We start from the raw sequence: 23,621 nt of genomic DNA on the forward strand, positions 1-23,621 counted from the left end.
GATGGTGCTGCTCTCTAAGTGCTTTGGCAGGAAGCTCTTTGGGCTTGCAAAACTTAGAAACCGTAAAGCAGAAGAACAGTTCTCTGGAGGTTTCATGTTTCCCTTTTTTCTTTTAACTGTTGTTTTTGTTATTCTCAGCTTTGAAATCTTGTGAGTATAAGGCTGATAAATTTCAAGGAGCACGTTGATGTTTCAGGGGCGCTCTCTTTCTCTCTTTCTTAGATGTAGCTAAAGGGATGCATTTGATTCCAAGCAAGCTCCCCCTGAACGACGTTTTCCAGTCTTCGAGGTCTCCTGGAGCTCTCTCTCTCTGTGCGTGTGTGCGTGTGTGCAGCGAGCAGGTTAGGTCTATTTCCTGAGCGCAAGAGAATAAGAAATGCCCTTAGGGAGGAAGACAAGGTGTCACCACGGAGAGACCTTGGCCGGCCTCTCCAGGTAAGGCGAAGGAAGTCCACCCACTACGCCTTCTCTGGCTGCCTGCCCCCGCCTCCTCCTCCTCCTCCTCTCCTTTCCGCGCCTCTTCTTCCTTCGCCCCCCCCCCCCGAGAACGCCAGGTAAGCGGAGGCGTCACTCCCTCGCTCGCACCCTCCCTCCTTCTTACCTTCTTCCCTTCCTCGGCTCGTGGCGCACCTGAGCGCACCGCCCCGGGGCGCGCCTCCAACCGGGCTTCAGAGCAGCGAGAGGTGGGATTAAAGGAGCCAGGCAGCCTATCCCTCCTGCCGATGGAGAGCCCAGAGGGCGGGGTGCCCCTGCCTCTTTAATCCCATCCCCTCCTCTCCTCTCCCCGGGGCTCCTCTGCGCTCCAGCAGAGCATAAAGAGACGCCGCCGCCGCTGCTGCTGCTGCAGGGACCCTCAGCCCAGGCTGGCCCCAGGGGGAGACGAGGACGACGACAGCAGCAGCAGCAGCCGCATTAGCAGCAGCCGCGGGGGAGCGGAGAGGTCGCCGGCATGTCGGAGCAGAGATGGGTTCGCCTCTCGACCGAGAAACCGACCAGCACCATTTACGTGCTGGACACAGAGCTCTCCCTCGACGTCTGGGGGTAAGGCCTCCCTGGCTTTGTCGCCGGTTTTAAGAAGGCAGCGCGAGTTTCATCAAAGCTGGAAAGTCTTGCAGGCCCCCCTCCCCAGCCCCCTGAGCCTGCAGGGCAGCCCTTTGCTCTCCGCCCCCCCCCCCGCGATCTCAGGGTCCCCCCTTGCCCCAGGTTTGTAAGGAAGGTGCAGCTTCTGCTTTTTTTGGGGGGGGGGGGCAGGTGTTTTATTTTCCACATGTCCAGAGGCACTTTGGACATGGCAGGGCACTTCCGCTCTCCAGGAAGAAAGTTACTTGTTTCTATCAAAATAAGGAGGTGAAAAAGGACTTTTAAAAAAAAAATCTATTCATTGAAACACAGCACAGCAAATGTTAGTGAATGCCTGCACCATGCAAAAGGGGCTGTAGGGGCCTAACAGGAGGGTCATAGAGGTCGCTTATTGAATTTATAAGGGCTCAAAACTGGCGGGTAGACGTATGACAGGGAGCTTGTCCTGTGCTTTATTTTTATGATTTACCCGTTACAATTCTATCCCACCAAAGTTCAAGGAAGCAAACACTGCTCTTTTAACACCTCCCCTTAGTTCTCAAAACAATCCTTTAAGGTAGACCAGTCAGGAACTGATAGAGAGTGTGTGTTTTGTGGCTCTGTGAGGACTATTCCTCTGAGGTCTCAGATCCTGATCTGAGCCTCCACGAGGATTGGGGCCCCCTGAAGCTTTCTTGGTGGTGCTCAGTTCTTCCAGGCACAGAAAGGGATGTGCTTCCTGGCATCCCTCCGACTTGTGCCTTTCAAAGCTCCGGCAAACAAAACAGGTGATGGCACCCAGGAATGCCAAGGATCTAATCTGCAAGTTGAATGCACGGGGGAACCACCCGGCTCCATCGCGCCTGAGCTGTTTGCCAAGCCAGCAGGACAGGCTATAAAATTTGTCCGTATCTCAGCAGCCACAGATCTTCTCCTTGTATTGATCCAAAACAACTTTCAGGAATAGGATCGGGAGTCTATGGCGCTAAGGGCAAGTGCTCCTATTTCCCCCATATTGAGCAACTGGCCCCCATAAAGAGCCCACAAAATAAATGCATCCCAAATGTGAGCAGCATGTCTTACATCACGGGGTGACCAAACCATAAATCACAAACACTGAAGTCCTAATAAACACAGAGATGATGTAATGGAGGACAGGAAATAGCCATTAACACGTCTTTGTTCCGCATTTAAACAAAATATCCCATAAGTCCAAAGCTTTCCTTTCCTTTTGCTCTTTAATAATAATAAATAATTGTGTGCCATTGAGTCAATTGTGACTTACGGCACAGGGTTTTCCAGGGAGAAGAGTACTCAGAGGTGGCTTCCTATTCCCTTCTTCTGGCGGAGCCCTGGGACCACTGTGCAGCTTTCCCAAGGCTACCTAGGCTGGCTCTTCTGCCGGGAGGCAAACAATGGGGAATCAAACTCCACTCCCAACCTTTGGCTCCATGGCCAGAGACTTAACTCCATTGCTCTTGAGGGCCTGTTCATCTGGGTATCTCCTTTCCTTCAAGGTTAATCAGCTGTTTGGGCCCATTCCTCTTTCCTAAGCCAGGCTCAGCACTATATAAAATGTACTCCTGAAAGACTCACCACCACCATCACCACCACCTGTGGTTGGTCTTTAGGCATTTCCCATGATGGGATTTTGGGAAATGAGGAGATTAATAATACAGGTGTGGTGTTAAATCCAGTCTTGTGGTCGCAGCTGCCTCTTGGTGTGGGCAGTAGAAACTGCTCCCGTGAAATGAATGTGCAGGTGAAAGCTTAATGGGTAGGCAGGAAGATTTGCACAGCAATGCAAAACGGTTGCCATTTTCTTATGATGCAGGTTGTTGTTGTTATAAACTCTTATTGATTTGGTTTGTTCTGGTCAAAATTGATCGCCACAACCACGGTGTCTCTCTGTTCATTCTGTTACAGGTTTCATGTTTAAGGTGTGCATCTCATTTGTTAAATGAGTACAGTGGACCCTTGACTTACAGATGGCTTGACTTACAGACTTTTTGAGTTACAGACTTCTCTGGCCGCAAAATTTAGGTTTCACTTGCAGACTGAGAATTGACTTACAGACCAGAAAAAAACCAAAATGGAACAAAAACGGCCTGTTACGGGATTAATCGGTTTTCAATGCACTGTAGGTCAATGGAGACTTGACTTACAGACTTTTTGACTTGAGAACCGCCTTTCAATACGGATTAAGTTCTCAAGTCAAGACCCCACTGTAAAGTGCAAAATGGTTGGTTTTGCTCTTCGCTGCCTTGAGCTCTTGGACACCAGAGACCAGGGACACTAAATAAGAATATTAAGAAGAAGAAGAATCCTTATTCTTAAGATTCCAAAAGTGGTTTATAGTTAAGAGGCAAGCTACAATTTAAAGCATACCATCTAGCTGGAAAATACACTCAAAGACAGAGCTAGCTATTTCTAAACTGAGTTCACACAGGGTGGATGCCTTCCTTTGGAGAATGTCTCTAGGATTGGCGTCTGACAAAGGCTGATCTGGCTGAGGATGCCAAACTGCTTCAGTGCTGGGGTGGGGGAATGACATGCCTCCAAGGTGGAAGTGGCTGACTGAGTGGCAGTGTATGTGTCACCAAAAAGATAACATGTCCCACCCCCCAAGAGATATACAATTGCATAAAATTGCCTATGATGAGTATGTATGTACAGCTGCAAAAACAATTTTTTAAAAAATAAGGAATGGAAACATATTTACAATACCTCTCACCTGACTGGAGAAGGCCAGGAGAGGGGGTGGACCTGCCTGCAGTCCAGGTGCTGATCTGCAACTGATTTCAGGGCACCAGCTAAAATCTCAAGTCATGGCTGCTCTTCTCCGGGTCCCCAGGAGGGGAGGCAGATCTCAGAGCAAATAGCGCTGGAGGGAGAACAAAGTTTGATAAGCCGTGTGCGCGCAAGGTGGCTTTAAAGCCTTGTCGCCCATCGGCACCCTTTTCCAATTGGTGCCAGGACTCCATCCTAAGGGCTTCACGTGTGTGTTGAGCAGGTGGTGGGAAGAAGGGGTGGTGGGTGATACAGCCCCTGCTTGGCAGAGAGTAGTGGCCAGGTTTTGGTTCCCACAGGCAGCATCTCCTGCTAAGGATGGGAAAAACATCATCATCCTTGCGGAACGGCAGAGCTGGAAGGGACCCAGTCGCATCATCGAGTCCAGCCCCTGTCAAGGAGGCACCCTGGGGGGAATCGAACTCCCAGCCTCTGGATCCACAGTCAGATGCCTAAACCCAAGCCTTGGAAAGCCCATACAGACCACCGTGCAAGGCAGCTTCCTACACTTTCAGCATTTAGAACGATGCAGAGTGGCATGAGGCATGAGGTGTATGGCGGCCACCATGTGGCTTTTTAAAATATTGCAACAATTTTATTATTTAGCTTTTCATCCTGTGAGCCGCCTTGGGTCCATTAGGAGAAAGGTGGAGTATAAATATTTCAAATAAATAAATAATAAATTAAACTGAACTCTAGTTGCCTTTGGCTGTCTCTGAAAGATGCTCAGCCATGTCTGCAGCAGCCTACCTATTTTATTATTTTATTTTTACCCAACCTGGCAGCAACTCAGTTGAGTAAGCCTTCAAGACTTCACCACCCACGGCACACTTAAAAAGCCCGTGAGTCAACAGCGGCTGCCTGCGAGGAGTCCAGGAGTGGGATGACTCTGGGGATGTTCATAGCACACAGGTGTTACAGGAGCAGGGGTTTCCATGGCCTAACATTGGAGATATCAGTGGTCCCCAACCTTGGGCCTCCAGATGTTCTTGGACTACAACTCCCAGAAGCTTTCACCACCACCAGGAGTTCTGGGAGTTGAAGTCCAAGAACATCTGGAGGCCCAAGGTTGGGGACCACTGGGATATATGACATATATAGGTGCAGCTGGAATCAAAATACTGTAATGGAGTTGTAAAGCTCAAAAGAACTTGCGGAAAACTCTGTGTGTGTGTGTGTGTGTGTGTGTGTGTGTGTGTGTGTGTGTGTGTGTGTGTGTGTGAGAGAGAGAGAGAGAGAGAGAGAGAGAGAGAGAGAGAGAGAGAGAGAGAGGAGGACAGGGTTTGCACAGGTGAGACCTAAAACAACAGGGCAGCTTCTGCTATGGAGAAATGGCCAGTCATGGGCGGTGGTGTCTGATAAGGCCTTTGTACAGCTGAAAAAAAACAGCTGTTTAAAAAAGCCCTGAGTTGAAGAAGCTGTTTCCACAGAGTCACCTCTTGTCCTGCAGAGGGTTCCAGCAAGGCCGTGAGTCCAAGCTAGAGAGAGCAGAAAGGCCTGGAGGGTGGGGGTGGGGGTGGGGGTGGGGGTGGGGGAAGGACAAGGAGAAGGTTCTCGAAACAAGCCTGGCCATCAAATCAGCCTGATCTAATCCATGTGGTGGTAATAGGAAGCTGCTCTTGAGACAGGATATGCCAGCCATAACAGCCCAGGGTGCTTCCAGCTTTTCAGATACATTGCAGGCATCATTAGAGGTTAACAAGCAACTATATTGACGGAGTGGTTTCAAATCACCGGGTGTTACCCATCCCTGGGTTTTATGCTTCACGCTGGAAGCTGCCTCTTTCCCTGTCTGGCCACGAGGCCTTTTATAACCCAATAATAGTCTTGCTAGCCTGTAAGTCAACCCCAGCCTTTTTGTCAGGGGCTTCTCCAGAAAGATGAGGAGCCGGGCCAAGGTGAGTGGAACTGACTGGAGAGAGGCAGAGGGGGAAGGGTTTTGGGCCCTGCCTGTTTTGCAACTTCTGGTTTCCTGGCACAGCACCTGGTGAGGGTTTTTCTGCTCAACAGACCTGTCTGAGGTTTAAAATTTGGTGGAACCCATTGAGGAGGAAGCTGTCACAGGTAGCAACCAGGGACGGACCCAACCCTAAACCGCAATGCTGGGGTTTAAAGCCTCTCTGCTCAACAGCGGCCATTGATCCTCGCAGACAAAGGACAGTCTGTAAAGTGTTTTAACTGTGATTTTAAGAGAGAGAGAAAAAACTTAAGGAAGGAGCTCAGAGGGCCTGAAGTCCATGGGTAGCGATACCTGAGCAGCTGTCTCAGCAGCTTTCCTGGTCACACAGCTTTCCTCACTTCACTGAGATGCTTTGTCATTCTGTATAAATTGTAAAAAAAAACCCTTGTAAGTTTGCATCCACACCTTCTAAGTTTGCAGCTGCAGTTTGGTGGAACTAAATCTCCTCTTTGATTTTCTTTCCTCTTCCCCTTGGCATGTAAGTGACTACCCTACAGGTTGCTGAGGATGTAAACCGTGCTTAGGGGCTTTCTGGTCCAAAAAAACGTTAACGGAAAAGCAAAACTCTATCCATCCTGGTCAGTCCTCATGGTGTGGATTGAGTGCTGAGGTATGGATCCTAAAGGATGATCCAGAGCTTGGAAAAGTTACTTTTTTAGATTACAACTCCCAGAGCTGGGGGCTGGACTCCAAACAAGCTATGTTTCCAGTCTAGCCAGTAGGATCCAACTCTCATTGCACCACGCAGAGAGAACAATCAGGGGCCCTGGAAGGAGAAGGGCTCCAAGTAGAACGAGGTACAGTAGCCAAGAAACTGCAGCAAATGGTTATCTGTTTAATTCTTATTAATTTTTACTGCCATGGATGAGAAAAGTTCCTTGTGGGACTTTCCATTTTAAAGGCAGAGTTAAGAACTGACCTGGTGGATGAGGCCCCACTTGCTGCTTTGCTTTAGACAGCAAAATTTCTTAGGATGGCACTGTTGCCAAGGAACCAAGCTGTGCATTATACAGTAATAGGAAATGAATCCTTGCTTAATAACCAATTATTTTTACAAGGAAGATACAAGGACTTAAATCTACCAACTCATCTATATACCGCCCACGCAGCAGATGCCCTCCAGGTATGAGGCAATCCTTAAAACACAAAACAGTCAATGAAATAGCAACTGGTACAAATTAGCTGGCCAACCCCAGTATTAAAATGTTGGAATATTAAGATACCAAAAAAGTAGGAATGAAGCTGGTAATAAAAACAACAAATTAAGGATGAATCTCTTCTGGAGGGGGAAGATTTGTGAAAGGACTTTAGGCTGTTTCTTTGGTGGTTGTGTCTGTCACACAACTGTGAATGGGAGGACCTTCAAGGATGGTCTTAACCGTTGGGTAGAAGCATGCCTGCTTCTGTGGGCTGATGTGAAAATAAAACAGGGTGCACCAAAGTGGCACGCATGGAGGGGACCATGTGTGCCACCTTGAAATCTTTGGTAGGATGGGCATGTTATAAGTAAAGACATACAAATGGAACAGCTGCCTAAAAGGGCCTCTCTCCCCCTCTCTCTCTGGTCCATTTCAGGTCAGCCCCTACTGGTGCTACAGCCTTCGACGTGTGGGGGACACCTGGTGTTAACCTGTACATCATCCACAATGCAGAGATTTTGAAAATACCTTCCTGTGTGCCTCGGTGGCCCCTTGATGCTAGGATGGAGGTGATTGTCACGATGGATGCTCCGAGTTCTCAGGTGGATGAAGACAAGGTGAGAAAGACTGAAGCCAAAATTTGGAACATTTAAGGAGGAGTTATAAGAGTTTAAAATTGTGCTTGAGGCCTATAGCGGCCAATCAAGCCTCCAGATACGGGATAATTTCCCTCCACCACTCAAAATCCTAGCAAATGCAATTATTCAAAGAAGGAAAGGATTTTTGGTTAGAAAGCTTACATGATGCAGTGGCAGGAGTCTCCCGTCTTTTCTCCATTTCCTGCTGGCCCTTCCTGGTCATTAGCCACCTTCAGCCAGCTGGATGTACCTCAAAGGCAGGTTATAGAGATAACATTGGTAGCAGGAGAGAATCACATATGCCTGCATGATCTCCTTGGCTGGAAGACGGCAGAAAAGGACCCAATTTTCTTTCCAAGCGAAATCTGGAATGATAGATGGACCTTGTGAGTGAAACCCTGTGAATTTACCCAGTGGCTGTAAATATATACTGTTTATTAGCTTTCACAACAAGTTAACTGACCTCAGTGACATCCTACAGGTCAGAATTTCATACTACAAGGAAAACGGGAAGGCGCCCGTGGCCAAAGCTATTCTCCAGCTCACCTGCGTCGGTAAGTCAGCAACTTGGGAGCTTGGACAGAAGCGAAATTGAGCTGCCTTGTGGGAAGGGAGGCTGATATATGGGGATGGGACTGCCTCAGTTATTTAACATGTGGAGAAGATGGAGAGGGTCTCTGTCACTAGTCATTTGTCATTTTCCCCTGTGAGAAATGAATACTGAAGCAGGCAGTTAAGCTAGGCAATCTGCAGTGTTACTGCAGTACCAGTCACAGAATCCTAGAATCCTGGAGCTGGAAGGGGCCTCTAAGGCCATCGAGTCTAGCCTCCTGCTCAAAGTAGACCAGACAAAAGGTAGTCTAAATTTCTCCTGAATGTCAGTACCAATGGGAATCGGGGTGTCCTATTTATCCTATTTTATTTATTTCCACCTTGGGACCCAAGGTGGCTCATTGTATGGATAAAAATAGAGATACAGGTAAGTTTTAATATTAAGCACAATAAATTATCATATGGACCCTCAGGGCTTTGAACAGATTCCATCATCAACGCATTTGGAAAGAGTATGAAGAAACTGATGTTGCATAAGGTGTTGGAGTGATTCTGCCTGTTTGTACATTTATTTAATGGTTTGGTTTTATTTGATTCAAATGATTTTATGTTGGAAACTGGTTCTATTCTCTTTTATGACTGTATATCACTTTTCCACCACCTAGAAGTAGAAAGGATAAATTATTTAATACACTAATAATTATAAAATAATAAACAGCTGCATTAAAAAACGGTTAAAAACACATTTTAAAAACTAGTCGTGGGCTGTTACTGGGATTCCATTGTTTTATTTTGTTTTGGGTTCCCCCCCCCCTCTCTCTTTTAGAAATCTCCCTGCATGCTGATACCACCCGTTTGGGAACTGTGACCAGGAGAGCTAAAAATAAGGTGAGAATGAGACCATTCAGGCATGATTGATTTTCATCAACGTGTAAGTATAGGTGGCTTTCCCACCTGGCAAAGCAGCCCTAAAGCACCAGATGACAAAGCATAAGCGGCAGTAAAAATACTTCCAAAAAGGGTGCCACCGTTCTAGCTGTTCTTTCCCTCAAACATCCTCGGCTCAAGATCATGAGCTCCAAAAGTATCATTACCGAGGTTGGAAAAGTTACCTTTTTCAGGTGATGACTTTCAGAATCCCTGTACTTCCGTGGGATTATGTGAGCTGTAATCCAAAAACCCACTATTTCCAAACTCTGAACTTCCCCGTTTGAAGGAACATTCAGATACCTTAGGTGGTCCAGGGGCGGGCGGGAGGTTTTCCCTGATTCTGTCTTAGATTCTGAGCTAGAGGGAAGTTAAATCTGCTTTTTAAAAAAATACTCTGCACAATGTATAATTCACATTAAAGAACAACAGCAAGGATGGCAATCCCGCTCCCGTCTCTTCCTGGGGCTCAAGGTTCTTGCTGAGTCAGCATCATAGGTCTGGGAGTGGATCTGTTTGGAAGGGATCCTTACTCAGTGTAAACAGCCCCGTATCTCCAAAGAGATTTATGGGGGTGCAGGAAATCGGGACGAGTAAGAAAAACCAGACAAACTTCTAACTGCTGAGCAGAGCCAATTGAACTCAGCCAAGTTCTGTCTAAATTTTCTTACTCAGAGGCCAATCTCCTTATTAAGAAAGCAACACAGTCATAACCATGAGATATACTCAGAATGATTTGGCTCTGAAAGTTTGGTAGCAAACCCACGTGGCCAATTAGACATTCAGTTAGTCTGTTCAAGAAACAATGCTTCTAGTTAGAAATCAATCATTATTGTTTTATTAAAAAGAATTACTTTAGAAAAGGTATCAGTTGATAGTAAATTAAGTCAGTAGGTACATTTTCATTCAAGACTAACGGAACACACCACTCCCCCACTCCAGCTAAAAAAATAAAGAAATGAAACTATGCTAACTAACAAAAAGCATAAACAATCCATCTCACGTGTCTTGGGTCTTCAAAGGCTGATGCTAGATGAAAACCAGTCCATTATGGGAAAAGCACGTGTCTGCCCCTTTCTCAGGCAAACTCCATCTTTCTCCCTCTTTCTCCTTACTCTTCTTCTTCCCAGAATGCCTCCTGGGTCTTGTTGTCCCTCCTAACTTTCTCAGGGAGCTTCAGTTGTTATCATTCTTTGTGGCAGAATTAATTTGACTACGAAATTCTCTGCTCTCTGCTCATCTTAGCAACGAGATAACCAGAGAGCGAAGCTTCTCTGAAACAGCATATAAAACTTTCCTACTACAGAACAGACTTTAAATCAAAATGGATGCTATTGGGACAATCTTAGTACTACATATCCCATTCTAATATACATAAAAACACAAATCATCACATGCCCCCCCTGATTATCGTTAAAATTCAGAGCAGTTAATCTGATCTAATTTTAAGAAATCAAGCAAAAGTAACTAAAAAGTAATTCAAAGTAATTAACTGGTTACATCTCAAAATTCAACTACAGCTTAACTATTACAATACTGAAAAATAGTACACTGTTGAATACATTGTTTCAACGTTCAGGTTCATAAGAATCTTCACAGTACATTCTAGAAAGACCATCTGCCACTACATTCAATTTTCCAGGAATGTGTTGAACTTCGAAATCAAAATCTTGCAATGCTAGACTCCATCTCAACAATTTTTGGTTGTGAGATTTCATCTTCTGCAACCAAACTAAAGCTCTGTGATCTGTTTGGAGTGTAAACTTACGACCCCATAGGTAAGGTCGAAGTAAATTAAGAGACCAAAATATAGAAAGAGCTTCTTTTTCAGGTACTGCGTAACTTCTCTCTCTATCCAAGAGTTTTCTAGAGAAGTATGAGATAGGGTAAAGGTTCCCATCTTCTCCTTGCTGTAACAAAACAGCTCCCAGTCCTAATTCAGAAGCATCAGTTTGTAAAATGAATGGTTTGTCAAAATCAGGGGATTTCAGTATAGGCGCATCCATAATCTTAGCTTTTAAAGCTTCAAAGGCACCTTGACACTCTGGTGTCCACTTTACCTTGACAGGCTGTCTCTTCCTAGTGAGCTCTGTCAGAGGTGAAGCCAAATGACTGAAATCAGGAATGAATTTTCTGTAGTAGCCAACTAGGCCCAAAAACGAGCGTACCTGTTTCTTAGTTTTTGGAATAGGCCAATCATTAATAGATTGTACCTTAGCTTGCAAAGTCTGAATTTCTCCTTGCCCAATCAAATGACCTAAGTACATGACTTTTCCTTGCATCCACTGACACTTGCTGGCTTTGACTGTCAGTCCTGCTTGCTGAAGTCTGGACAAAACAGTTTCAATGTGAGACATGTGAGAATCAAAATCAGAACTGAAAATGGCAACATCATCAAGATAAGCACTTGCAAAAGGTAAACCTTGTAAAAGTTTGTCTATCATCCTTTGAAATGACGCACCTGCATTCTTCAAACCAAATGGCAATCTGCGGAAACGGAAAGTTCCCACGTGCGTGATGAAAGCGGTCTTATCTCGTGAATCTTCAGCCAAATCTAACTGCCAATAAGCATTCTTTAGATCGAGAATGCTGATAAACTTAGCCTTTGAAAGATGTTCAATTAAATCATCCATTCTAGGCAATGGGTATGGATCTGGAACAGTAACACTGTTTAACTTTCTGTAATCAACACAAAATCTTACTTCCTCGAGAATTTCACCCAAAGCGTTACGTTTTGGCACCAGAACCACCGGAGAAGCCCAAGGGGAGAATGACGGTTCAATCACCCCCAAAGATAACATCTTTTGTATCTCTTGTTCAATTTGGATAGCATGATTACCAATTGCTCTATATGGGCTAGACCGTATGGGCTGGGCATTGTTCTCAGTAGTTATCACATGACTGATCAATTTGGTGTAACCTGGTTTATCTGAAAACACATCTTGGTATTGTTCTAAAATTTGAAACAACCTTTCTTTCTGATCAACGGTACCTGTTAAAACAAGATTATCAGACCATGTACCTGCATCTTGCAATTCAGATAACATATCAATAGGTTCATTTGCAGCATGAAAATATTCAGCATGACATTGAAAAACCATTGCAGATCTATCTTTGTACAGTTTCAAACTATTGACATGGTAAAGAACAGGTTTCTTATTAGAATCCAACATTTTAACAAGATAATTGACATTTCCCAGTTTTTGAACAATTTCACCTGGACCTTCCCAGACAACTTCTAGCTTAGAAGGTCTGAGTGGGTTCAGAACAAGTACCAAATCACCCACAGAAAATTCCCTGTGTCTGGATCTCTTGTCATGGAAGAACTTCTGACTTGCTTGAGCATCCAACAAATTGTCTCTGGCTAACTCCTGGACAGCCAAGAGTTTCTCTTGAAGTTTTCTAACAAAATCAGCAACTGGCACAGTACTACTTTTAACCACACCTTCCCAATTGGATTTCAGGAAGTCCAATGGTCCTTGTAGATTTCTTCCAAACACCACCTCACTTAGAGAAAAGCCACCTAGTGAAGAATGGGCTGAGCTACGGTAAGCAAACAAAGCAAAAGGCAAAAGCTCATCCCAAATGTTTCCATATTCTTGGGCCAAAGTTTTAATCATCCTAAGCAAAGTTTGTTGACCTCTTTCCACCATACCATGAGATTGAGGATGATGGGCCGTGGAAAAACTGATGGTTATTCCACTTATCTCGCAGATCTTACGCATAAGTTCACTTGTAAAGGCTCCTGCTTGATCACAAATTATTTTGGATGGTACTCCAATACGCGAGCACAAGTCCACAATAATTCTAGCTATGGTGGTAGCTGTCAGGTTCAGACAAAGGCTGAAGTGGAGCTGCTGGTAGAACCTGACCAGGTGGGGAGGGTAATGGTCCTAACCTGGGCACAGGTTAGTCGAAGGAGGGCAGGTACGACCAGAGCCCCGGGTGAGTGACCTCTGCTGTCTCTTCCCTAAGGAAAGCAGATTTGGAGTAGAGATACTTTCATTACCTCCCCATCAGAGTAGCATTGCATGCTCTACATGGGGCTGGCCTTGAAAACACATCCAGATGTTATAGCTGGTGACTGTTAGGCTGTTGCTTGGTGGGTGCTTTAGGGACCCCTTTTCCCTGCACTCGAACCAACCTTCCTGGCTTCCATTCAGTTTCCAAGACCAATTTAAAGTTCTGGTTTTCACCTAAGTGCTTGAAAGACCAACTCCTCCCGTGAGTACCTGCAATTTGAGATCTTAACAAAGGTCCTGTTACATGTCTCGTCATCCAGAGAGGTTAGGGTGAGGGTATGAGAGAAGGGCTTTCTCGAGCACTGTAACTGAGATCGCTTCTTCCCAAGGGAAGCCAGGTGGGCTCCACCCTTGCTGCGCTTCGGTGGTCAGCCAAAACTTTTTTTCCCCCCACATGGTTTCTGATTTTTAAAATGCCTTTTGCTCTAGCTGGGAAGAAAAGCAAAGAACAAATATTTCCAATAGATAGACAGACAGAATAATAATAATCTAAGATCACAAGGGTGGGGCATACGATGGAGAGAGATATACACGTGTTTGCTTTACTACATCCTCGAGAAATACAGTCTTGGTGTTTAACAGTTGGATTTCTTGTGGTCATATCTCAATTTCATCACTCAAAGAATTACGCCATAAGGATGGGTATCTAACCACAGAAACACAAAGAAGGAAAGGATTATGCCATTGCTTAACAGAAAACATTTTCCCCTGCCCCATTCCTGTTAAGATCAAGTTAATCAGATGACAGGTACTCTGGGTGCTAATCCTTGACATCAATGCTCCCCTTTTGCAGAAAAATTGGACGTGGGGCCCAGATGGCACAGGAGCCATCCTCTTGGTGAACTGTGACAGAGATGACCCCGAAGAGGAGGACATGGACAACCAAGATAAAAAGCTACAGTCATTCATGGGTCAGTAGCAGGTCAGACATGAGCCAGGGGGTGGACAACACACACACACACACACACGTTGTGCTCAGCCCTTACAATGGAAAAGGCATAGGCCTAACCCAAGTTTTCAGGAGTCATATTCTAGACCGGGGTTCCCCACCTTGAGTCCCTAGATGTTCTTGGACAACAACTCCTAGAAATTCTGGCCAGCACAGCTTGTGGTAAAGGCTTCTGGGAGTTGTAGTCCAAGAACATCTAAGGGACCAAGGTGGGGAACCCCTGGTCTAGCCTCCTCTGCCTGTCCAGGTTGCCACCTTCCTGGCATCACCAAGTGTCTCTTACTCATCTCCATTTAAAGTGATTAAATTCCCATTGAAGTTCTATATTACCTTAGTTGTTGTCATTGTCGTTTTTTGGAACCATCTTTGATAGGGTTTCCCTTCTTTTCTTTGAAACCAGAATGCTTTTCGATGGGGCTTTTATTTGGTTTCTTTTTTTTTTAGGCTGCCTTTAAAAAAAAGGAAACAAGGATACTTTGACAAACCCCCCTTTCTCTTTGAACAGGACAGCATCTTTGGTTTCAGCCCAACTGCTGGCTTTCACCTCTTGGGCTGCTTGCATGAGAAATAGGATCACCAGAATACAAGAGGCAGCCTCGGGGTTCAGTCAGGAACTGTCCATGGGTGGCATCTTGCCCAGCCTGACCAAACTTAAGAGGCTTCTGTAGGCGAGCTGTTTGCTCTCTTGCTAAGCCACAGCCTTTCCCCATGGTTCATATAGTTCAGTTTTGTCAACACTGACCGGCAGAAGCTGTTTAGGACTCCAGCTGGGCCTTCCCCTCTAGCCTTACCTGCAGATGCTGGGGTATGAACTTGGGACATTCTGTCTGCAGAAAAGGACTCTATCATTGGGCAGTAACCGCAACCTACTTCTTTCCCTTTCAGACCGAAGGGATATGTCACTCATGATCTTGACCGCTCACGGGCCTGATGACATCTTCGAAGACAACCAGCTGGTCCTTCACATCTCAGCCGTGGACAGTGACAGACTGGGTATCTTTCATGCACTGGGTGAGTCTTGTAGCTCAAGCCCATGCCAGGATCCGGCCCATGAGGGAACACTGTTTGGGTCTTTTCCTGTAGGCAGAGAAGGTGGGTGAACAGAACAAAAAAATCGTATCTTAACCAGCTTTTCTTTGTCTGCATGAAAGCAACCATGGTGTCAACCTTCTTCTTTAATGCTGCTCTTCCTGTAGCAGCCAAAGGATGAAGGGCGTGAGGTTCTGTCCAGTCTTTCCTCACTTATAGCTAAGAACCCAAAAAGAGTTTGCTGGACCAAACTGCAACTGGTATCTTCAGTGCCCATAAAAATGCATTTAGGGGGTCATATGCCAACCTTGCATGAGCAGATCTGCTTTTTTTTTTTAGAGCTGAGTGGCCTTTGAACACAGAGGATCTATTAATTCCCATGGCTTAGTACATCTGTTGAGTGACTTCTTGCTCTTCTCCAGGGACTTGTCTAGTCCTCTCTTTCCAAAAACAACCTCAGCTAGGGCCAAGAGCCACATCTGGGAACAGTGGGTTTCACAGGTTTATACATATGTACAGGGACTGGGATTGAAACCAGTCAGGTAATAGCGAATTTGCTTCCAAAAAGGAAAACAAACAAACAAACCAAAACAAAACAACCAAGAGCCAGGTCTGAACAGATGGACTAGTTGTTTTTCAAAGGAAATTATGTGTTAGGTTTACAGAGGGAAAGGAACTGAAGATGTTCTGTAGGTCCTGTAGTTCTCGTAGTTTAACAAAGCATACAAGGGCACTTGGACTAAAACTAGCTGATTGGGTGATGGTGAGTTTGCTTTAAAAAAAAAAAAGATAAACCAAACAAGAACAGATGAGGGGAAAATATTTTTTAATATTTGAGAGGGTCTGTTTGGTTTTATAGGGAAAAAAATGAGTCAACACAAGCACGTCCTGGGGTCTGGGAAGCTCTCCTATCCAGTCGTATGCAGTGAACAAAGTGAACACATTTTCTACGTGGAAGGGCTGGCTTTTCCAGATGTCGGCTTCTCGGGGCTTGTGTCTGTTCATGCCACACTAATCGAAGCCACCACAAAGGTATGAAAGAGCCAAATGGAGATAACTTGAAGAGCGATGGGGGTGTGAGATTCATATCTATCAGGGGTTTGATAGTTTTGTGGCTGGGGGGTGCACGCGAGAGCCTGAGGATCAGCTATACAGCCCTGCAAACAGGATCTCAGGAAGAACAGCGTGCTCTGGAAGAGGCTGGTAACCAGCATGGGTCCGAGAGTCAAACTATATATTTAGGGAAACTGTGTGATGCCAGTCTTTAGAACTTGGGTGATCAGGCTTGCAAATTAAGCCCATGTCTTCCTTCTACTGGTCAATCACAAAACAGCATTCACTTGCATGAGTAGAATGAAAGCACAAATGGATGCCTTTCTGCACATGCAGAAGCTCAGCTTCTAGCAATGTGTTCATGGTACTGTCTAATTTAACCTCAAGAGCCTGACCCTCCCATCTATGCCCCTCAGTTGATCAAATGCAACCTTTCTGTCTATATGGAAATGGTTACCATATCCTCATCATTTGCTATTTATTAATTGGCTATGATGGACTAGTCGCTTCACAGAACCCTAGAAGTTTCAGGGATTTCTTTCAAGGAGTTATATCTTAAGCTTCCTACCTCTGAAGAACCTATGGTTGAACCTGTCTTGCAAATGTCCTTTGTGGTCCTTAGCTTTTTTAAAAAAATTTTTTTAACTTTCTTTATATTTGACCTTTCCACCGAAAAGGGGAAAAGGTACTCACATGATCTCCCTGACATTTTGCCAAGTACAGGAACTTCCTAAGGCTCCAGTTTTCAATGACACAGTGGTCTTCCGGATTGCTCCGTGGATAATGACTCCCAACACTTTGCAGCCAGTTGCCCTTTACGTCTGCAGGTAAGAGATTAGGTAAGGCCAGCTCAAGGCATTTCGCTGCCTGAGGCAGAGTAGCCATTGGTGCCGCCTCCAACCTTGTTCAAAGCACAAAGGCAACCCAGCTATTATGGACAAGGAAAATGAAAATGCAAGCGTGTGTCTTCATTCCAGGCAGTAAAATAATCAATTAAATCATTAATACTTCGGTTCTCTTCCATGGCATTCAAAACCAGTTGTCTCTGGTGACCAGCCCTCTTTGCCTAAGGGTAGGGCTGGCGGAAAAGTGTGTGTTTATGTAAGTGGGCGCGGAATTCTGTGTGCCAAAGTCAGGACATAGAGTCAAGAGTCTGATCAACATTGTGATGTAAGCTTTTCTTCAGAAATATTTGTCTTTGTTTTCTAAACCCCATCTGGGAGAGCAGAGATTTTTAAAAGTTACTTTTTGAGACTACAACTCCCAGAATACATCCCCACCCACCCACTTCAACCCATGAGATTAGTTACTGTATTTCTAGAATGTCTGGATCATTTTTCCCCCAATTCTGAATCTTTCTTTCTGGCTTGGTTGGCTCTATCTTTTCTTTTCAATCTCCAGTATTGAAGGCAATGCTGACTTTCTGGCCAACTTGAGCAAGCTCGCCCTGAAAGCCGGATGCAAATTTATCGTTTGCCCAGAAACAGAAAATGGGAATGACCGGTGGATCCAGGTGATTTGGGGGAAGGGAAGGGTAAAGCATTTGCTAAGGGGACAATCAACTTGATGCCAAATCTTCACAGGGCAAGTGTACCACAAGTAATATGCGGGTAGTGGTTCCGTTTCCTAGTCTTTACTGCTCCATAGAGATTTGAAGACACTCCTCCTTCAGCTGATGGAGGAGCCTGCTTCAAGGCTAACAATTCCCACACAGAGATTATTTGTCTCCTATAAAGTTTGGCCAAGGGTCAAACATTTTGAGAACTGCAGTGTGACAGTGCTTGGAGAATCAAGGTTGTGAACCTGTTCGCCAGAGAACTGGAGTTGTCTTGAAAGTCCATTCACTCAACTAAAAATGGCTGGATTTGGTACAGTGAATCTCCAAGAGTAATTTCCCTAGAAGCCAGCTGGCTGAAATTTGGTTGCTGTATGAGAAAACCTCATCATCCTCATGGATACCCAAATACTTGTCTTCATGCTCACGAGCCTGGTCAGAGGAGGGGGGTTTAATAAGCTTCTCTTTTCCTGCTGAACAGGATGAGATGGAGTTTGGGTACGTGCAAGCTCCCCACAAGACATTTCCTGTGGTCTTCGACTCCCCAAGGAATAGAGGGCTGAAGAATTTTCCATTCAAGGCAGTTCTGGTAGGCATGTGTGCGCATCTCTATATGTTTTAACACCTTGGTCCTCCACTGTTGTGTTTAACACTGTCATTTGCATTACCATTAACTCATGGTATCCCACTGCCACCAGTACAAAGAAATGAAATTTATGTTTTTCTCTCTCCTTACGCTGCTATACAATTACTTCCTTTTAAAAATAAATGTATACCTGCCCTTTCCACAAAACTAAGCACATCAGAGGATTTTTTAAAAAACAAATAGCTTTTAAAACATAACTTAAACATTGATTTGGTTTTGCCTAACATTGTTCTGCTGCCTCTTGATTCAGTTTCTTAAGGGCAATGAACACAGACACGTTTTCTGAATGCTATCGCTGGGATCTGATGTTGTTGTCTTTTCCTTCCATGCCAGGGCCAGGATTTTGGCTACGTGACCCGGGAACCCAGCGATGGGAAAAAAATCTCTGGCATGGACTCCTTTGGGAACCTTGAAGTCAGCCCTCCAGTGAACGTCAAAGGAAAGGAGTATCCACTGGGACGAATCCTCATTGGGAGCCACTTTCCCAGGTAAGCATGGAGATAGCAGAAGAGCCTCTGGCTTGATAATAGAAAACAACCCTCTTTCTCTTGGGTGGTTCGCCAGAGAGCTGGCCTGTTTGCTAATCTTGCCCTTGAAGGCTGCTGAAAACGCCACCTTCTGGACCACTGTTTAGCCCCAGCACAGAAAGTAAAGGCATGCCTGGTCCAGGAATTATAGACTATCCTATATTGCATTTCTGGGACCACCTAGACCTTGAAACTGTTGATGGCACTGTTGAAACATTAACATTAAGTTCTTAAGGAGAATCTAATCTCTTGATCTTAAAAATGATACATGAAATTCAATTCATTTCATTTGTCAAAGTGTTATACTTCTAAATTTCAACCAGAATTGCTTAAAATGACTGTAATGAGTTTAAACCTAAATGGTTTAAATATAAAAATCATTTTGTACTTTGTCTTGGGTTCTAACACTGGGGGAAGGCAAAAGCAAAGCGAAGCGTACTGCTTATATACCACCCCATAGTGCTTCAAGCACTCTCTGGGCGGTTTACAAGTTAGTTATGCAGGCTACTCATTGCCCCCACCCCAGCAAGCTGGGTACTCATTTTACTGACCTCAGAAGAATAGAAGGCTACTTGGGATCGAACCCCAGGTCGTGAGCAGTTTTGGCTGCAATACAGCAGTTTAATATAAGGCTACGAGGATGCAACCTGGCTCACCTTCCGGAGCTGCTCAGAAAGCAAGGTTGAGGAACGCGCAGGCTTAAAATGAGCTTGGCTGCCTGGCACTTTCACAGTAGGAAAGCCAGTCACTCTTATAAGGAAAAAAGAGAGAAAGATAAGATGGTTTTCCTCTCTTATGAGGCTAGAATCTCCTAATCCCGCCCCCCCCCCCCCGGGAGGACACCTTCTTGACAGAACCCTAAACAAACACTGACCCCTCTTTGTCGCTTACCAGCCCCCAGGGCCACGAGATGGTCCAAGTGGTTCGGGACTTTCTGAACGCCCAGCAAGTGCAATCTCCAGTCGAGTTGTATTCTGACTGGCTGGTAGTTGGGCACGTGGATGAGTTTCTCACCTTCGTTCCAGCCTCTGACAGAAAGGTATGCATTACATGTCCTCCTTAAACATTAAGAAATATTTTAAGATTTGTGGGGTTGCATTAATATCTCAAGGGAAATGCATCATCAAATCCACAAGGCTGCTAACCATAGCCACGCTGGCTGGGAGTTGTGTCCCAAAAAGGGCAAGCTTCCCAAGGCACGCTGCCCAGTCTGGCCCTGACTGTTCACCATGTGGGGCCGCGTCCTGCCCTGTCTCTTTGCCCAGCAGTCAGCTGATCTCCCTTTCCACTCCCTTCACTCTTTCCAGGGTTTCCGGCTACTCCTGGCCAGCCCAAGTGCCTGCTTCAAACTTCTAAGGGAGAAGGAACAGGAAGGCTATGGAGATGCCCTGATGTTTGAGGGTAAGTGAGCTTCCCCTTCTCACCGGCTCCTGGCTGTGTATCTCAGGTCTAAGAGAGTAGGGTTGGAAATAAAAGTCAAGATCCAAGGCGTCCTTCACCTGGCAGCCTCTGATCTGCTCAAAAGACGTGTTCTGAAAGGCAGGGAAACCCTCGGGAGCAGGAAGGAAAAGGGACCAACTTTTCAGTTCCAGAGAACTCTACTGGATAAACCTGAAGTAATTGAGTTTATTTCGGTGTCTGGTGCTTCTGCATGCAGAAAGGAAGGTGAGGATACTCAGTACAATGACTGGGCACAACTCTGCTTCATAGGGTTTGTTCTGTGCTCCCTCATCCTTAGAGGAAGACAGTCTTCACATCTCAGCTGCTTTCATGTGCTTTGAAGCACTGATTTGATTGATTGATTTTTATACCGCCCATCTGGTGGACAAGGCTACTCTGGGTTGTTTACAACAATATAAACAACAATGACAGAACAACAAGATATAGAACAGGTACCAAATAAAATGTAAAAAATGCACAACAAATAACAATAAGGGTTAAACATTTTTAAAATGAAACAAAAGCCTTAAACACCATTATATCAACAAATGAGCCAACGTGTCTCTTATCACAGGACTGAAGAAAAAGAAGCAAGTCTCAATAAGAAAGATCCTTGGTGACAAATGCTTGAGGAGCTGCAATGATTATTTCCAGGTAATTTTTTGTTACGACTGCTGGGAGAGAAAACGTGAAAAAAAAAAAAACTTGAGAGAACCATTCATGCCATGAACCTCTTCTCGTGATCCCTCAGGATATGTCTTTTTTCCCCCTTCTCCTCCTCCAGAAATGCATTGACTGGAACAGAGAGGTCCTCAAAGAGGAGCTGGAACTGACTGAGGAAGACATCATTGATATTCCTCAGCTGTTTTCGTCCAGTTGTGGCAAAGCAAATGCTTACTTCCCAGACATGGTAAGGCCCTGGGGAGAAGCTCTCTTTAGAAACGCAGGAAGGGAAATTATCCACCACCTCAAACCTTTCCCCATCCACTTGACACAAGTCCAGCCAGGACCACAAATGCAATGTTTGCCTAATAATTTCTGGACCGTATCTGTCAGAATCCTCCAGAGAGCATCCTTCCCAAAATGGGTACCTTTTCCAAACTCTGAAGCGATCCATAGAGCCTCATGCATGTTGTGCCTTCTGCCTGCAGGTGAATATGCTCGTCCTGGGGAAATACCTGGGCATCCCCAAACCTTTTGGACCTATTATTCATGAGCAGTGCTGCCTGGAAGAGAAGGTCCGTAGCCTGATGGAGCCACTGGGGCTGTCCTGCACCTTCATCGATGACTTTGAAACCTACCACACAAACCTCGGTGAGATTCACTGTGGCACCAACGTTCGGAGGAAGCCCTTCTCCTTCAAGTGGTGGAACATGTCCCCTTGATTTGCAGGGGAGAGCACTCTTAACTGCTTCCTGGCACTGTCCATAGGCAAGGAAGATGCCAAAACCAGCTGCTGTGTAGCTTTGGCCTCTTGTGCTTACATTGCAAAAATCCATCCACTTTCCAAAGAATCTCACTGGTGTCTGCTCCCAGTAATACATGAAGTCCTCTTCCCTCACCATCTCCTGTGACCTTGACCAGCTTCAAGCTCTACGCTCACTTTCTCTCACACACTCTATCCCTAATACTAGTTATGGGAGGTCCATCGACACATTTCATGTCCCAATAGGTCCCTGGCTGATAAGTAAATTTATGATGATTGTTGCCCCCGAGACCAGTGTTATGGAAAGTTAGTCGACCAGCATCTCGAGATTTCAGTCTCTGCAGTAGTGCTGGGGCTTAACAGTGAATACATCAGAAAGACCAAAAACTCGAACACCATCTCTAGGTTGCAGCTCACAGCCTCAAAGAGCCAGATTTAGGGTTGAAGATCAGGATGGGGCAGTAGTCCAAAAATTTCAGCACCACCTCATTCTCCTTCCAAGAAAAGGTGACATGATGTCATCATGTTGACATGAGTGTGAAAATATACATTTCTTTTTGTGATTTATAGGAAAATGAAATACTACCCAATCAGATACCTCCGTTGCTGATTTTTTAAAAGAAATGCTAGCAGATGAATAGATATATATTTGCTTATGAAGTGTTTTTAAAAGCAGTTTGAATAAAGTTTCGAAAACTAAACTGAGTGTTGAATAAGGTCACTGCTAAGAGGCTGGGAGCTTATTCATATGCATTTTACTAGTTTATCAGTCAAGAGTACCAAGTGAGAGAGACAGCCCTCACAAAACTGGGATTAGTAAGAATTAATCCTAAAGCAAATGCTTGGCCCTGAAATACGTACAAGAAGCCATTTTGCCATCTGAGGTAAAGATGATCCTCTTCTTCCCAATGAACCCCCGTCACACTAAAAGCCTACCAGGGCAGCAATTGAAGCTTTTAAGACCACAGAAGGGTAGAATTCTTCTCCACACAAGGGTGCAAGGGAGGCTATGTGGCACAGCTCTCCTCCCAGTACCTTGCTGCTACTTCCCAGTGTCTGCCAGCTGAAGTCACGCTAGCTAATGGAAAGGCCAGTCCTGCAAAGGAGCAGATCACCTTAGCCTAGCAGATCACCTTAGCCTTGGCCACTGCAGAGAACTGGGAGGCCTCAGTATTTTTTTTCATGAGCACTGAAAAGCTGTTTTGTGTGTGTGAGTGTATGAGAGAGAGATAAGGGTCCTACAGCCTATGAAGAGTGTTGGATGCCCTTTCATGTGACCACAATCTCCTCTCAGCATCCAAAGCATTTCAGGGAACATCTTTCTCCTCTCTCCAACCAAGAACAACACTTGAAAGAAGTTTAACTGGCATCTAGTAACTCAGTTTGCTTTTCTCCTCCTCTCCCGCCCACCCTGTCCCATCTTTTTTTTTTTTTTTTTGCTGTCCCATCCATTTCTAGTACTGTACAAGAAATGTTTAGGACCCAGGACTCAATTCTGTTATGCTGACATGCAATATTTTTCACCGCTAGTTCCTAAAAGTCTCATGTTTGCACCCAACTCTTGGCATTCAGGAATCAGTTTTTTTCCCCCTAGATCCCACTTCAGGGTTCCGCTTTGTTGTAAAGCAGGTCACAAAACACACCCTCAGAGCCAATGCAAGTCTCATTACAGGCTTACTAGCAAGTGCTTACCTTGCTACCATCTGTGAAATGGTCTTGTTTTCTGTTAGTGCCAGATGCAGGGCTATCCAACGGCAGAGAATGCCACAAATGAAGCGCTCAATACTTCAGGTGGGCTTATGTTGTGTAACCAAATTCCTGTGCAATACGTCCAGATTAAGTTATAGATATTACACAAACTTCTGAACTATTTAAAACTGGATCAGTACCAAGGGAGAAAGGAAGACAT

The 23,621-nt window shown here is 45.1% G+C and overlaps 1 protein-coding gene and 1 long non-coding RNA gene across 2 annotated transcripts; one reads left to right on the forward strand and one right to left on the reverse strand.

The window, feature by feature from the left end:
- Positions 1-769: 769 nt before the first annotated feature.
- Positions 770-22,413, forward strand: LOC110073192 (protein-arginine deiminase type-3). The gene is made up of 16 exons (XM_020782109.3): positions 770-1,041; positions 7,385-7,565; positions 8,068-8,140; positions 8,965-9,026; positions 13,881-13,998; positions 14,922-15,047; positions 15,925-16,097; positions 16,842-16,945; positions 17,520-17,631; positions 18,155-18,262; positions 18,653-18,807; positions 19,741-19,885; positions 20,154-20,247; positions 20,861-20,940; positions 21,071-21,196; positions 21,438-22,413. The coding sequence occupies exons 1-16, from the start codon at positions 950-952 to the stop codon at positions 21,669-21,671; spliced, it is 1,983 nt and encodes a 660-aa protein (XP_020637768.3). The 5' UTR covers positions 770-949; the 3' UTR covers positions 21,672-22,413.
- LOC144584003 (uncharacterized) lies at positions 5,368-9,596 on the reverse strand. Its single transcript, XR_013537983.1, has 3 exons — positions 8,606-9,596; positions 7,749-7,951; positions 5,368-6,169 (listed from the first exon to the last, which is right to left on the reverse strand). It is a non-coding gene; the product is annotated as an uncharacterized LOC144584003 (long non-coding RNA).
- Positions 22,414-23,621: the final 1,208 nt, after the last annotated feature.

The sequence above is a fragment of the Pogona vitticeps genome, chromosome 7, assembly GCF_051106095.1.
Source record: "Pogona vitticeps strain Pit_001003342236 chromosome 7, PviZW2.1, whole genome shotgun sequence".
NCBI classification, from domain to species: Eukaryota; Metazoa; Chordata; class Lepidosauria; order Squamata; family Agamidae; genus Pogona; species Pogona vitticeps.

Coding starts and splice junctions, on each gene's coding strand:
- LOC110073192 (XM_020782109.3), top strand. CDS start 950: ATGTCGGAGCAGAGATGGGTTCGCCTCTCGACCGAGAAACCGACCAGC. Junction 16,098..16,841: donor TAATCGAAGCCACCACAAAG/GTATGAAAGAGC, acceptor TGCCAAGTACAG/GAACTTCCTAAGGCTCCAGT. Junction 18,263..18,652: donor TTCCATTCAAGGCAGTTCTG/GTAGGCATGTGT, acceptor CTTCCATGCCAG/GGCCAGGATTTTGGCTACGT.